This window comes from Phascolarctos cinereus, unplaced genomic scaffold, assembly GCF_003287225.1.
Source record: "Phascolarctos cinereus isolate Bilbo 61053 unplaced genomic scaffold, phaCin_HiC Scaffold_4;HRSCAF=312, whole genome shotgun sequence".
NCBI classification, from domain to species: Eukaryota; Metazoa; Chordata; class Mammalia; order Diprotodontia; family Phascolarctidae; genus Phascolarctos; species Phascolarctos cinereus.
In genome coordinates, this window is record NW_027555847.1 from 373,988,470 (window position 1) to 374,005,115 (window position 16,646).

Below are 16,646 nucleotides of genomic sequence, written 5' to 3' on the forward strand. Positions count from 1 at the left end.
TGTATCAGTTCATGTAAGTTTTACCAGGTTTTTTCAGAAAGCATCCCCTTTGTCATTCCTTATGTCATAATAGTATTCCATCACAATCACAAATGTTTTTGTACGTATAGGTCCTTTTCCTTTTTCTTTGAACTCTTTGGGATACAGGCCTAGCAGTGGTATTGCTGGGTCGGAGTCACAGTTTTATGGCCCTTTGGGCATAGTTCCAAATTGTTCTCTAGAATAATTGGACTAGTTCACAGCCCCACCAACAATGTCCCTATTTTCCTGCATTCCCTCCACCATTTATCATTTTCTTTTTCTGTGGTATTAGCCAGTCTGGTGGATGTGAAGTGATACCGCAGAGCTGTTTTAATTTGCATTCCCTTAATTATTAGTGAAGAGCATATCTTTGAAAGAGATGGCAGACTTCTAGTCAAGCATCTTGAAGACAGAACAAAAAGCTTTTAACAGGCACTACACAGTGTAATTAGTAGTCAGTAAGAAGTAAATTAAAGGGTTATAGTATAGCCATGAGAGTCCTGTTAGCTAACCTGTTGCTTTGTATTATTAACAAATATTCCATATGTTTAAGAAGTCCCAAACGTACACATAGCCACAAAAATTGTGAATAGAAATTCGTCTGCAAATCTATCATATAGAACTTGTAACATTTCTCTATAGAAACAGTTATAAATGGCAGTTAAGTGCCTAATGCAACAATTACTGTTGTATTAATTCCACTCCTTATATAATCGAAACATTATTAATTTGTAAAGAAAATCATCAAGCACTTCCTATGTACAAAGCACCATGAATACAAATGGGCAAGCAAGTTTCTTTCTGCTCTCAAAAACTCACATTCCAATAGGAATCAAACATATAGAAGGAGGTTTCAACTGCAAGATGGATAGAGAAGCCCAGTGGTCCTTTGAGTTAGTGCAGAGAAGATGATAAGGCCCAGTAATATACATTCCTCTTAGCTGGAATATAGAAATGAGAAAAGTCTGTGGTAAATCTTCTTTGGTTGGTTGGCTGTTTTACTTCATTCTTGGCTAGGACCAAAATGACATCACTATGTTGGAGTCAACTATGGCTGAACAAACCAATATGAGCTCTGAAGACTCTACCACAGTTCAGGCACAAATAGTCCATCTGGACATTTGGAGTAGAGATGTCTCTAAATTTGTGCATGGCACATTTCTTTTGAGCTGCTGCAATTTTACTTTCACTCTTAGAGCACAGTGCCTTCTTTGATACAGGCACAGCATGCTAGGCAGTCTTTTGCCTCCTGTGTCACACAATCAGTTCCAAAATCCTTCAGAGAAACCTTGAAAGTGTCCTTGCATCATTTCTTCTAACCACCATGTGAACACTTGCTTTGTGTGAGTTCTTCGTAAGATGGTCTATTAGGCAAATACGTTTGGCATTTGAACAGCGTAGCCAGCCCATTGGAGTTGGATTCTCTGCAGTAAGGTTTGAATGCTTGACAATTTATCTCAAGAAAGGACCTAAGTGTCCAGTACCTTATTTTGCCAGATGATGTTCAGAATCTTCCTAAGACAATTCAAATGGAAGCGATTTGGTTTCCTTGCTTAGCACTGGTATACTGTCCAGGTTTCACAGGCATGCGACAATGAGGTTAGCACAACAGCTCTGTAGACCTTCAGTTTGGTAGTCAGTCTAATACCTCTTCTCTTCCACACTTTCTTTTGGAGCCTCTCAAAACACTGAACTAGCTCTGGCAATGCGTGCCAACCTTATCATCTATGCTGGAACGTATACTGCCAATGTAAGTGAACTTATCCACAGTATTCAGAACTTCTCTATTTGCTGTAACCAGTGATTCCATGTATGGATTGTGTGGTTCTGGCTGCTAGAGAACCTGTGTTTTCTTGATTTTAATAGGCCAAAATTACACAAGCAGCAGAGAATCAATCCATACTTTGTTGCATCTCAACTTCAGAGGCTGCACTGAGTGCATAATCATCTGCGAACAAAATTCTTACTCCACTTTAGTTTTGGCTTGTAGCCTTTTCAGGGTGAAGAGTTTACCATCAGTACAGCAGCTGATGCTGATGCCATTTTTGTCCTAGTTGAAGGCATGTGACAACATTGCTAAAAACATCATGCTAAAAAGTGTGGGAATAAGCACACAGCTTTGTTTCGTTCCGTTGGTGACTGGAAAAGTATAAGAGCGTTGTCCCTTATCTAGAACCAGAACAAGCATGCCATCGTGAAATTGATGTACAATACTGATGAACTTCTCTGGGTAACCAAATTTTGACATAATTTTCCACAAGCCCTCATGACTGACAGTATCAAAGGCCTTGGTCAGATTGACAAGTGTTATGTGCAGATCTCTGTTCTGCTCTTGACATTTCTCCTGGAGTTGTTGGGCAGCAAACACCATACCAGCCATCCGTCAGCCCTTTTTGAAGCCACACTGGCTCTCAGATAGATGACCAGCTCCCAGGTGAAGGATCAGCCTATTAAGGAGGACTGTGGCAAGAATCTTGCTAGCAAATAACTAAGAGAGAGACCCCCTTGTGATTGTCACTGGAAATCTATTTCCTTTACTGTTACAGTGATGGACAGTGGAGGCATACTTGAACTCCTAGGGGATAACCTCCTCTTGCCATATAACCTAGTAAATTTTGGCCAGGTTTTGTGTGAGCAGTGGACCTCCCACCTGGAATAGAGTCAGCACCAGGCACTTTGTCACGTGAGAGGAGCCTGATGGCTTTCTCAGTCTCTTCTTCAGTTGGAAATTTAGCTAGAAAGCGATTGACTTCAACCTGAGGTATATGGTTAATGGCTTCAGCATTGCTTGATGACAGTCTGTTGAGAATACCGTGGAAGTGTTCTGTGCATCTCTCTAGGTTAATGTCCTTATCACTAATCAATGTGGCTCCATCAGCACTGAGTAGTTGAGATGCACCATAGGTCTTTGGCCTATAAATAGCTTTCAGGGCATCATAAAAGCACTTTGGATTGTTACTATCAGCATAAAACTGAATTTCTTCTGCCTTCTTACTGAGCCAAGAATCCTGCATCTCTCTAAACTTTGCTTGCACTTTACTGCAATGGAATTAAATGCTGCCTTCTTAGAAATGGATGAACTACTCTACTGATAAAACTTGTGGAACTCTTGTTTTTCATTTAGCAGCTTCTGAATTTCCCCATTATTTTCATCAAACCAATCTTGCTATTTGTGAGTGTTCTGACCCAGATGAGTAAATGTAGTGCACCAGATCTCTGAAAGCTGCTCACTCCTTTTCTGCTCCACTGTTGTCACCTGTGTGTTGGCTTAGCTTTCCCTCCAAGTGAGCAACTAACTGTTCTTGCTCATAGAAGAGCTCTCATCTGTTGCATTAAGTCTTCTGGCAGTTCGTCTTGCCTTGGGGACACTGCTTTTGTTAAATGTGAATATTTAGCTTGGAGGATAAGCATATGATCAGTCCAGCGCCCTGTGCCGTATGTTGCCTTTGTCACTCTCACATCCTGTCTGTCTCTTCTCCTGATAATCACGTGGTCTGTTAAATACCAAGGTTTGCTCCAAGAGTGCATCCACAAAGTTTTATTACATTTAGTTAAATAAAATACAGTATTGGTGATGAGAAGGTCATAAGACACACAAATCTTCAGTAGTAATTGACTGTTGCTTTTGCTGTTTCTGACTCCATTCCTCCCAAACCCTCCCTGCCATGTCTGGTAGTCTGTGCCTACTTTTGCATTGAAGTCACTTAAGATTATAACTTTGTCCTCTTTTGGCACATTGATGATGAGGGTCTCCAGGTCTTCATAAAGTTTTTCTTTGGACCTCATCAGGGTTTGTCATGGGGGGGAGCATGATAATGGTGTCATGGTGTTTTCCTGCAAATGGCATTCTCATTGTCATGAGTCTCTTGTTCACTCCTTTAGTAGGCATACACGCTTATTGACTAGATTAGTTTTTTTGAAAAATCTATACCAGCTTCATAGCACTCCCATTCACTGAGACGACTCCAGAAAAATGTGTATCCAGTTTTGGCTTCAGTAAGCTGGCTTTCATTTGCCAGCCTTATTTCACTTAGGACAGCTATTTGGATGTGATACCTGCTGAGTTCTCGTACAAGAGCTGCTTGTCTTTCAGGTCTGCTGGATTTCATGTTGTCCATATATGTGCACACATTCCATGAACCTATGATGAGTGGAATCATCCTTACAATAGTTTTTGTACATTTTTTTTGTGTTTTGACTGCAGGTTGGGATCCCTGCCTGTTACAGTAAGCAGGCCAGGGTTGAGTGAAGCTGAAAATTTTTAGGGCACTTTTTCTAGCCCCTTCCTTACGCCAGGAGGTCGGCAGTGCAGTCCTTCAAAAAGGCTGCTCAGACACACAGGAGGCTGCCAAATCTCACTTCTGCCTCCAGTGATGTGGTCTGGGCCGTCTGTGTTCCTGGTTGTCACTACAGCTCCCAGTGTATCTGCTCCTGCTGTTTCATCACTTGCTTCCCATCACAGAACTTTGAGATAGGTAAAAATGGTAAAATGGTATGGGTGATATCTTTTGATTTGCACATAAATTGGATGTAAATGAGGCAGAGTTGTATGAAGTCATTGGCCTCACTCTCTCTTCCAGAGTTATCAAAGTCCAGTGGCGAGACAAAGTCAAGATGACTGGTGATAGTTCAGAATGCAGTGGATGATCTTGGTGTCTTTGAGGTCTAACCAAGCTCTAAGGCTCCACAGTGCATGCTTTAACTGCCTTCATAGTCTTTTGAACAAATTGTTCTCATCTACTCACTCTGCCAGGGGAAGTCTTCACATGCTCAGGCTAGACAACCTTCTAACTCACTGAAGGGTTTGAGACCCCTCATTTACCCTCAGCCTGGTATGGCCCATCTGCCAAAATGGTTTACCAGGTTGTGGCTCCTATGCGTACTACAGTTTCTTGAAGACACAGGTGAGAGTTGGGTGATAGGTGGACACCAGAGGTGGATGAGCAGCCTTGAAAAGGGTTTGACAGCTCTCATGCCAGAGGTACTATTCTTCCCTGAACACACTCTACTTCTCATCTTCTTCAGTATCGTTTCTATTGATACACCATATCTATTTCTGATCTTGAAGTGTTTATCATGATGAAGGAGTTTGGTGATAAGAACTTTCTTTTCTAGGTCTTTAATAGCTGTGTCTCTTGAGAAGGTAGTGGCTGTAGCACCAGCAGAGGAGGTGCCTGGCTGAATTTCTACAGGGCTTGCTGGCAGTGTGGCTCCTTTTTAAATATGATAATGTGCTATGACAGTTTTTTATTGTGCTCCTAAATTTTTGAATAAGGTAATAGATTTTTAAATTTTGTGCATAAACCAGAAGCTGTTGGATGTGGTGTTCTTTTTTTTTTTAAGTCCAAACATTAAATAGAAGAGGGAAGTTATAAATCTTAATGTAGTAAAGTAGATCAGTATCTACTTTAGATAGAATCACTTGTGCCTAATTTCTAAAACTGGAACTTGAAGTAATTTAAAACGGAATGCTTATGGTGTCCCAAAATTATCTCTGCATTTTAAGAGAAACTTTCATTATTAGCTTACTTGGTTTAAAAAGAGAAACTGATGAAAAGTGAATATAAAAAGCTCATAACCTGTACCCCTTTACTGGAATTTACAGTAAATTCTAGACAAAGGCGATGCATAAAATGCCAGGCAATGTATTCTTATCAGGAATAATGAGAGAGAAGTCATTAAACTATGCTTCCATTTAATTATTCAGTTTGGGCCGTATTTTTTTATTTAGATGACCGTAGAAGGATTATCATTATCATAATAAGAAATTACTGAGAAGAATTCTTAAAACCATTTTATCCAAGAAATTTGACTTTTGTTTGTGTTCAGAACATAGTTGTATGGTCTTAACTTGTCAGAACTTTCAGACCTTTTGAAATTTTATTATAGTTTTCAGACTTAATACAAGTAACAACCTCAATAAAACTAAAAGTCAGATAACAATACAGATTTTAAGGTAACAGAAGACATAGGTTGTGCAATTAACATTTTAGTGTTGGTTGGTGGGGGGTGCATTATAGCTGTTTAGTTTTAGTGATCAAAATAGGAAAAAAGAGATAAAAATAAAAATTTTCTAATACAGTTAAAAATATTCATTGCTTTGTCTCATCAACTTAATTTTATTTAATTCAGTGTTAACAAGTTATACTCCGAGAAAATGCGTGTCAAGAACATTATCTATTTTTATTTCCAAATATCTTTGGATTATAGTGTGCTTTCATATGAAAGTTTTTCCTATTAAAAATTGATCTAGCTTTTAAAAATCAATATTTTTTGATGTTAGTGATCCTTATTAAAGTTAGTATCTCTAACAACTGCCTTTTAAAAATTGATTTCATTTGGAAGGAACCAATTTCTTAGGAGAAATTTAAGTGAGATATAGGGAAGGACTTTTTCATCTCTAGGAGCTTGTTTAATCTCAAGGTGTCAAACATGCACTTTGTGGACCACATTGCTTGCAACACTCATGAGTGTGGCTGAAACAGATGAAAATGTAGTTGGGAAATATTTAACAAAATAAATAAAGATACAGTAGAACATAGACAATGTTAATATGTGGGGTTCTAAGTCAATTTGTGCCCCACAGGGATCCTTACGTACAGTTTAGTGGCCTTTATATTGGAGTTTGACACCCCTGCTTCTAGTACTTTGGTTTAAAATTTGTTCAGTTGTATTCCTGAGGCTCTGGGTCTCTTTTTTTTTTGGGGAGGGATCTCTTTTTCTTTTTGACCACTTCAGCACTGCAATTTAGGATCCTGTCTTCCCCTGTTGATTTAAGCATTGTACTTCATCAAAGAGACAGAACTACTAAATCTAGATCTTCAGATATCCTAACTAAATTGAATTGTTTATTGGTTGTCTTTTCATTGTTCAGAAAAAGCGGAGTGGAATGATACAAAAATATTGTGAAGTCAAATTCCCTAAATTAAAAAAAAAATTCTGATTATAAAATTGTTGCATGGCATAATGTTTGTGTTCTTCAATAAGGTATGACTTAAAACACCACCTTTTCCTTTTTAGCTGGGCTTTGGACAGTCTTCACACTGGGTGGAGTAGGAAGTAAACCAGCACCTCATCAGGAACAGTCTTCACCTCTCGCCAGTCAGAGCCTTCTGCTGCTGCTTGTGCTGGCCAATCTCACCGATGCCCCTGATACACCAAACCCCTACCGACAAGCCATTATGTCTTTTAAGAACACACAAGGTTTGTAATGCTTTTCTATTAATTTTGTTTTGTTCTCCATCATCTTTACTTCTGGTACTGGTGATTTAACTCTGCAATTCAATCATAATAATGAGAAATCTTAAAAACTACTAAATTAAATCTCCTCTATTGATGTAGTAACATGAACCTGATTTGAGGACTGTCGTTCTTTCAATTCACTTTAAATATTTTGAATTACTCTTGTACCTTGTTGAGTAATAGTAAAATTGAAGACAACATTCTGTGTAATAGTAAAATTAAGTCAGCTTTGGATATATCCACTAGTAAAGTAGATCTGTGAATAGTACAGAATAGCAGTAACATTCACACTTTAGGTTATGTCATTTTATTGTTGTATTTAATATTTGATTAATATGTGATCTGGACCCATAAGTTTCTCATTTCAATATGAAATTTAGGGTCTTAACAGTTTTCCCTTCAAACATAGAACAAACAGTGGCACTTCAAATGTATTAGAATTTTCTTGCTAAGCTGTTTTATCCCATACTGCCTTCTTATCTTGTGGGAAAAGATACATACCCATATTGACTTCATCTGGTCTAGTGTATTCATAAGAATGATTGTGAACCTAAGCAAAAGGGTTCCATGCTGTAGTAGTAAGCTGTGCTTTGTTAGGATGAACCCTTTAAAAAATATTACTATAAGAAAGACTGGCTTAAATTGCTGTTTTTATTGCAGTGCATTAAAAATATGTATTCTAAAACCTACAGGAATTCTTTGTTGATGTGTTGCTTTCAAATAATTTCTAATATATGGTTGCTTCATGTTTCCTGCTTAATTTTTGCTCTGTGTGGTTTTTCACCACACAGTTTCTCTTTTTCTGAGGGCAGCTGGGTACCATGGTGGTTTAGTGGAGAGAGCTTCAGATGAGCTGTCCGTATACAGAGGTTCTGACTCTGGCTTTCCACAAACTAGTTGTGTGACCTTTGGCAGGTCACTTCTTGTCTTGCAGCCTCTTGGTTTCCTTATTCATAAAATGAAGTGGTTTCAAATACATGACTGGGGTTCCTTTCTTCTGGTTGTAATACAAAGTGTATGATTTGGGCTTTCATATTTATCTTGTATGAAAATTTGGTTTTTATATTGTGTAGTGAAATGCCTAAAGTTCCTAGAGTAACAGAAACACATAATATGCTAATAGAGGTATTAGCTTTTCCCTCTAAACATTGTAAAAATAGCTTTTACCTGGCATCTATAAATATAAGCATAGTTTTCTAGCTTTCTTGAAAAAAGTTCAAGAGTACTACTGAATATTTTTTCACCTTGACTCATTTTTGTGCAGTTGGCTTATAAAGTTACAACTAATTAATCTAAATTTCCAGGACAGATTATGGTCTGGTTCTTGCTAGGATTTTAGATTTTAAACAGTGCTTTTCTCAGTTTTTCATGATTTTTGATGACAGCTAGTTTTTATTATGCCAGTTAATATTGAAGCAATTATGAACCAACATGGAACTTTGCAACATTAGAAAATATTGTCTAAGTAAGATTTAAGGAATAATCAATCCATATTTACAATGAAATTAATTCAAGTTCTGTTTCTGCCAGAATGATTTTTCTGTAGTCCCATAACCAGAAAAATGCTAGCTTGAATCAGTCTTCATACGATAAAGGTTTTTCTTACCCTTTGAGCTTTCAGTTCCATCCAAGTAAATTAAGTTCATTTCTCCACCAGTAATCCTAATTTATAAATAGAATGCTAAACAGGATGGGGACCTTACAGACTATGTACTCCCTTTCTCCTATTTTAGACATAAGAAAACTGAGACCCGAGAGGTCAAGTACCTTCCCATTTGTAACCAGATGTGTGTATGCAGGGTGGGAGAATTGAAGGAGTAGAGGAGGTGCAGTAGAGAGATGATAGAGATGTTCAGATCCTCATCTCTATTACCTGTGTCTACCACAAGATAATGAAGTGTGCCAACAGATGGAATCATGGTAATTGGCCTATGTGGATGAGAACTTTCATCCCACCCCACACCTTTTCAAGGAATCATGAAGTAGCCTGTAGTAGCCTCCTTTGAGTACTCATAAAATGTAATCCACCTACGTCTTCATCTCTTAAGGTTTAAAGCCAGATAGTCACACGAAGTAGTGATTGTAAGTGGTAAAAATTCTGTATGAAGATTGGGGAAGATGTCCCTTGTTTTAAGTTGTAAAGGAAAAGGTAGGGGAAATGAATAAAGAATGGAATAAGGGAAGTTTTCAGTATGCTTTCCACATACATCTAAAAGTTAGAAGGAAGAACTTGAGAGGCATAGGACTGCTCTGTGGAAGATTAAATTTGTTTTGGCTCACATATCTTTATCAGAAGACATAGTGAAAATGTTAAAGCATTCTTTCTATTCTTTGTAGTGGTCCCATATTTTATGTCCTTTAAAAATATCTCTTGGTGTTTTGAAAAGTAACAGAAATTATGATCAAAATAAGTAGATAGCAATAAATAAATGGTAAATAGTAATAAGTAATACATAAAGTAATGTTATTGTCAGGCAAGATCATGACTTTTTGTCAATCAAGTGCATCCAGCCATCCATTCTGACTCCTTAATTAACCAACTTGGATTTCTAAGATAAATCAATTAATTATTAAGTAGAGAGTCATTTATCACTGTTGGAATTATAGGAATCATCTTAAATGGGCTGTGATATATGTTTAAGCATCTTTATGTATAGAATGTTTAGGTAGTTTTCTCAGAAAACATGAGGAGTAGCTCTTTGAAGTTAATGAAATTTTCTTGCATAAAACAATGAGGAATTTTCTAAGCTTCTAGGCTTAGGACAAATTGTTACTGTCATACGACCCAAAGATAGACGTATCCATTTCAATCTAATTTTTAATGCCAGCTATACTGTTTTTAAAAAACTTAATATTCTAGCCATTATCTTCATGAATGGCTTAAAGAGAATAATGAAAACCAGAAAGGTAATTTCAGGCATTTTAAAAATCAGGTTTTCCTTCCCATGTATTCTTTCCTATATTTCAAGAATAAATACTTTTTAGATTAACTAACCCTCAGAGTCATTGGCTACATGAAAACCTTTACATTCTGTACTTGTTTATGTTTATGTTTGGTTCTGATGGTGACTTTTTAGAATAACTTCAAAATCTAATTTAACAGTTAAGTTAGGATAATTAGCTCACATTTTAAAAGAGTTTTGCCATTTATAAAGCATTTTCCTTACAAAAAGAAATGCCTGCTTGAAGTAGGCAGTACAGGAGTGTTTCCTAAAGTTGTGTAGATAAGAAAACTGAAAGTTAGAATGGGTAAACTCAAGAAATGTGGCCAGAGTCACATATCTAATAAATGGCATAATCTAGATCCAAGCCCAGGGCTTTCCTTTTTTGCTTTGAGAGGATTGCCAAGATGATATTTTTTTCCCCATAGCATATGCATTTGGGCCGATCTATATAGAAAGAACAAAATCACTATGTGCCAATGTAATGAATTTTTTTCTCAGACCAAAATATACTTAAACATTATTATAAACATTCCACAGAAAGCTGTTGCATTATTACTTTATACAATGTGGTTTTTTCTCTATTTCAGATAACACTGCTTTTCCCTCTTCAAATCCACATGCTTTCCAGATTAACTTTAATAGTTTGTATACAGCCCTGTGTGAGCAGCAGAAGTCTGATCAAGCAACTCTTCTTTTGTATATGTTACTGCATCAAAATAGTAATGTGAGGACATACATGTTGGCTCGCACAGATATGGAAAATCTTGTAAGTATCATACTTCATGTTTCAACTTTATATTTTTAAAGTATTTTGAATTATAATTTTTCAATAAAAGAGGAGTATTATTATTTTAAAGCACTATTATTGAACATAGCTTAAATATAACAAAGATATTTCATAATGGTAAACAGGTGCTTTTATTACCATTTTTGACTCTTAGGTATGGTAAGAGACTATATGGTCTCAAATATATTATGCTTGGGATCAAATAAGTTCCATGACATGATATAGATAAATTTTTTTTTTGCCAAAATATTTCAACTTTTAAAATAATAAAATAGATACAACTAGGATAAGAAAGAAAACAGTAGATTGGGGGAAAATCTTGGTATCCTATATCTTTGGTGAGGTGTATTGAAAATTAATAAGGAACTGATACAAATGTGGAAGATCAAAAGCCATTCTCTAATGGATAAGTTGTCAAAGTACATAAAACAACAGTTCTCAGAAGAATTGAAAATTATTATCAATCACATGAACAGTTGCTCGAAATTATTAGTAATAAGAAAAACAACTCAGAATAACTGTGAAGTATCATTTTGCATCCAGAAATTAGTAATAATGACAAAAGATTGAAATATTCAAAATTGGAGGAGTTTTGGAAAAACAGGCACCTTCATATACTCTGGTGTAGCTGTGGTTCGTGTAGCAATTCTGGAAAGCAATTTGGAATTATGGTAAAAAAGAAAAATGAATAAAATGTCCTTTCCCTTTGACCCAGAGTTTCTGCTGCTAGCCATATGTCCCAACAAGATAAAGGATAGAAAAAAAGTTACAGTATGCACCAGAGTACTTGTCAAACTATTTTTATTTATAATAATTTTTTTGTTTCCTCTTTATCTTATGCTTTTCTAGTTTTAAGAGAAATAGATTTTTATTGACCTATTTTATTTTTCTTTCTCTTGGATTTTCCCTTGTATCTTGCCCTCTTCCCTATTACCAAGAACCATTCCTTATAACAAAGACTTCTTTGAAAAGGAAAAAGGAGAAAATTCAAATCAAAACAAATAAATACATTTTTTAAAAGTCTGATTCTATATTCACTATTAGCACGTTAATGGAATCCTTGCTAACTCCCTCCAGCTTTACAAGAGTGTAGGAGTAAGTGTCTTCTCATAGCTGTCTCTTCTTTGGGGCCAAGCTTGTTCTTTATAATTTTGCGACATTCTTTTTGAACTGTTTTGTGATGGTTATTCTTTTCATATGTATTGTTGTAGTTATTGAATATATTGTTTTCCTGTCTGCTTACTTCACTTGGCATTGGTTAAATGTAAATGTTATCATGCTTCTCTGTATTCATCATATTAATAATTTCCTACAGTATAGTAATATTCCATTCCATTCAGGTACCACAATTTGTTGTGCAAATCTGCCTTGTTTCCAGTTTTTTGCTGCCACAAGAAGTATATCATCACTTTTAGTAGTAGAAAAAATTGCAAGCATATTGATGTCCACTGGTTAAGGAATAGTTAGACAAACAATGCTTCATATGAATATAATGGAATATCACTACAATATTAGAACAAATGTCACAACCAGGAAGACCTTATATTATGTTATAATGACCAAGCTTGGTCCTAAATAAGAATAAAATGAGTTTAGCATATATTATTGGAGTTGATTGATTTATTGGTTAGTCTTTCTCACCTACTATTTTTCTTTTTTCTCTTTCAGTTTAATTCTCTGTTCTAGGGATGGCCCTCTGGGTTGGAGAGGGGAAATAAATATATTGAGAAATAAAGGTGATCTGAAAACAAAAGTTGGGTTGTTTCAGTAGAAAGAAACTTATACACATAATAGATTGCATTAATAAGAAAAATCACACAATTATGTGAATAGATGTTGGAAAAGCTTTTGACAAAATCTAACAGCCATCGTTGTTAAAAACACTAGAAAGCATTGGAATAAATAGACCTTTTCTCAGTAGGATAATATTGATAATATGATAATACATGTATTATATAATTATAATATAATATGTATCATATAATTATAATATGATAATATCAATATGACAGTATAATAGAGATAGACTATAGAAGGATTTCCATTAAGATCAGGGGTAAAGCAGTGATGCTCATTGTTGTCATTATTTAATAAAGTAGGTCTAAAAAAGCTAGCTATAGCAATAGAACAAGAATAGCAAATTGAAAAAATAAGCATAGGAAAAGAAGAAACAAAATTTTAGTAGATGATAGGATAATCTGTGTAGAGCAATGGTGTCAAATACGCAGTCTAACACCTAGTGGGGAACTGGATTAAAAAGTGATGGGGAAATATTTAACAAAATAAAATCTAAAAAAACAATATAATGGTAATTTGTGGTTTTCTAAGTCAATATGCATCTCTAGAGAGTATCTGTTTGAGTTTGGCACCACTAATGCACAAAGGAGACACATAAAACGCAATTGAAACAATAACTTGAACAGCATTGTAGAGCATAAGAGAAATTCACATAAATCATCAGTATTTTTGTATATTATCACTAAAATCCATATTTCTGATTTTTAGATTTTTCTGGATTTTTGGAGAAGTAGAAAAATTCTCAAAATAACTGGAAGTATACAAAATATTTCAGAGTCTTTTTCCTTGGATACCACAGGGACAATGTCAATATAACCATAAAACATTCTTTTCAGAAATAAAGTCAGATCTAAATAATCAGGTAAATAAATAATAAAATGTAATAAAAATGACAATAGAGCCTGAATTAATTTACGTATTCAGTACTGTAACAATCAAACTACCAAAGGATTACTTTATAGAAGTAGTGTCAAATTCAAATAGAATTATATAATCCACCTTCTACATATTGACTTAGAAAACTACAAATTAGTATTATTTTTGTTTTATTTTTTAATTTATTTTGCTAAACACTTGTTAATTACATTTTGATCTAGGTTCCCCCTTGTCTTCCCTAGGCTTCCAGGAATTTAACCCATATGCTTCATGGCAGTACAAAAACAATAATGATAATGATAACAACAAAAACATAAAAACAACAACAACAATAATCTTGGGGATGGGGAGGAACGAGCATCTTAAGAGAGAAAAAATTTTTTAAATGTAGGAAGGAGCTACAAGTACCAGGTCTCAAACTATAAGGCTGAAGAACAAGAGCCTTTCCCCAAAAGATAAGTGGCCAAATGATATGAATGAACTGTTTTCAATGTTATTAACAACTTCAGGAGAAAATGATCAGAATAACTAATAAAGAAACACACATTAAAGAAGTTCTAACTCACTCTCACCAGACTAGCAAAAATAACAAAAAGAACACTGACTAATAATGTTGGAGGGAATGTGGGGAAATAGGCAGATTGATGCCTTGGTAAGGCTGTGAATTAGTCCAGCCATTCTGGAAACCATTTTCGAACTATACCCCAAAATCATGAAACTATTCATACCCTTTGGCCCCAGAACACTATTAGTAGACCTTTACTAGAAGAAAAAGACCCATATGTGCAAATATATTTCTCGTTGCACTTTTTGTAATAGAAAAGAACTGGAAAATGAGGGCATACCTATAAGATGAGGAATAACTAAATAAATTGTGGTATATGACTATATCGGAACATTGTTGTGTGGTAAGATAAGGCTAAAGAGAAGCTTTAGAGAAACCTGGGAAGACTTGTTTGAACTGATAAAGAGTGAATTGAACAGAACCAAGAGAATTACTTGTGAAATAACAACATTGCAAAAACAAACACCTTTGAAAGACCAGGAATCCTGATCAGTGCAATCACCAACCATGATCCCAGAGAACTGATGATAAAACATTTGATCTACCTCCTGAAGATGAACTCAAGATGCGGAATTAGATGTATATTTTCAGATATGGCCAGTGTGAGAATTTGTTTTGTTTGACCATGCATCCCAGTAGGATGGGAGAATTATAGAGATAGGAGGGAGAGAAAAACGAGGGTTTCCATTCCCCCACCCTCAGTAGAAGGAAAATCACTGACTAATGTGTTCAATATTTTGTTGGTATTTATTTCATTGTTCTTTCTTTATACTACGAAGGGAATGATTGACATTTTATTTAAAATAATTGCTTATTTAAAAATAATAATTTTATGTTCTTTAAACTTCCATTAGCTTAAACAGTCCTCTGTGTCTTAGTTCACACTATTGTTTGGCATGAATTTGATATATTTAATCCCATCTGATTTACAAAGAATTGCTTTATTTTATGTTTGGTGATCTAAGGCTATCTCATATCTGTAATTGATATCTGTTGGAATAAGAACAAAACTAATACGACTACTCAGATTCATTTTGGTCCTCATTAATTAAATGCTAGTTATTTCACCTTGAATATTGTGTAGCCAAGTCATAGTTTTCTGTTTACTTCCATTAGTTTCCTGGGGGGCAAGTAGGATAGAACATAATGTAGGATGCTAGGTCTGGAATCAGAAAGACTTGAGTTCATTCAGACACTTACTAGCTGTGTGTCCCTGGGCAAATCACTTAATTGTCTATCATAGTTTCCTCATGATCAAAAGAGATACTATTTTTAAAGGGTTTAACACAGTACATGGCACATAGTAAGTACTTAATAAATGCTTCTTCCCTTCCTCTTCCCATTCCTTGTTTTATAATTTCAGAATTCACAGAAGTAAACTTTGGCTCCAAGATATCATTTTACAAATAATACATACATTTATTTTTAAACCATAAAAAGAATTATATTTTTGTCATTGTGCCACTTTAGACCATTTCTCTTCCATAAAATTCTTTTGATAAAATGGCAACCAAATTGAATGGCCGTCCATGTTATTCTTGTACAGTTTTAAAAATTAAATTGTTTAAATCAGCAAAATTCTGCTTTCTCTCCTACCCTCCCCCTCAGAAAAATTGAGAAAGAAAAACAAAACCCTGGTTACAAACATGTATAATCAAGCAAAACAAGTTTCCTCATTCACCATGTCCATAAAAACAATGTATCTTACACTGTAGTTGGAGTCTTTATCAAGAGGTGGGTAGCATATTTCACTATTAGTCCTCTAGAATCATGGTTGGTCATTATGTTCATCAGAGTTCGTATGTCTTTCAGAGTAGTTTGTCTTTTCATTAATGTTGTCATTGAATAAATGGTTCTCCTGATTCTGTTTACTACACTCTGCATCAGTTCATGTAAGAGCACCCAAGTTTCTCTGAAATTATCTTCTTCATCATTTTCTTTAACAACAGAATTGTATTCCGTCACATATTCCATCACATAACTTGTTCATTTATTCCCCAGCTCGTGGGCACTCCCTCAGTTTTCAATTCTTTGCCACTTCAAAAGGCTCTATAAATATTTTTGTACAACTTTAGTTACAATTGGTTTTACTTAGGACTGCTATCTCCCTGAATCTGCTGTCCCTTTAATTCCCCCATCTCCCTTCTCTTTCCCCCGTTTCTCTGTTCAATGAAATATATTTTTGTATTAAAATCTGTATGTGTATATATATATATATATATATATATGTATGTGTGTGTGTGTGTATATATATATAATAATATATGTATATGTGTGTGTGTGTATATATATATAATAATATATGTGTGTGTGTGTGTAGTCTTCCCTCATTTGTCCAGTTCATATAGCATGAAGTTCAAGTGTCAGCTGCTTCTGCTACACTTTCATTCTTGTTTGTATAGACTTCTACTTG

General features: G+C 35.2%; 1 protein-coding gene across 3 annotated transcripts in view; it reads left to right on the top strand.

Moving 5' to 3' along the window:
* The window catches only part of DYM (dymeclin), a 571,335-nt gene that overhangs the window by 232,969 nt on the left and 321,720 nt on the right, over positions 1–16,646 (top strand). For all 3 annotated transcript variants that reach the window (XM_078153263.1, XM_020985814.2, XM_020985816.2), the window contains 2 exons: positions 7,042–7,224; positions 10,796–10,974. In XM_078153263.1, coding sequence (XP_078009389.1) covers positions 7,042–7,224; positions 10,796–10,974 — 362 coding nt within the window. The remainder of the gene's footprint in view (positions 1–7,041; positions 7,225–10,795; positions 10,975–16,646) is intronic.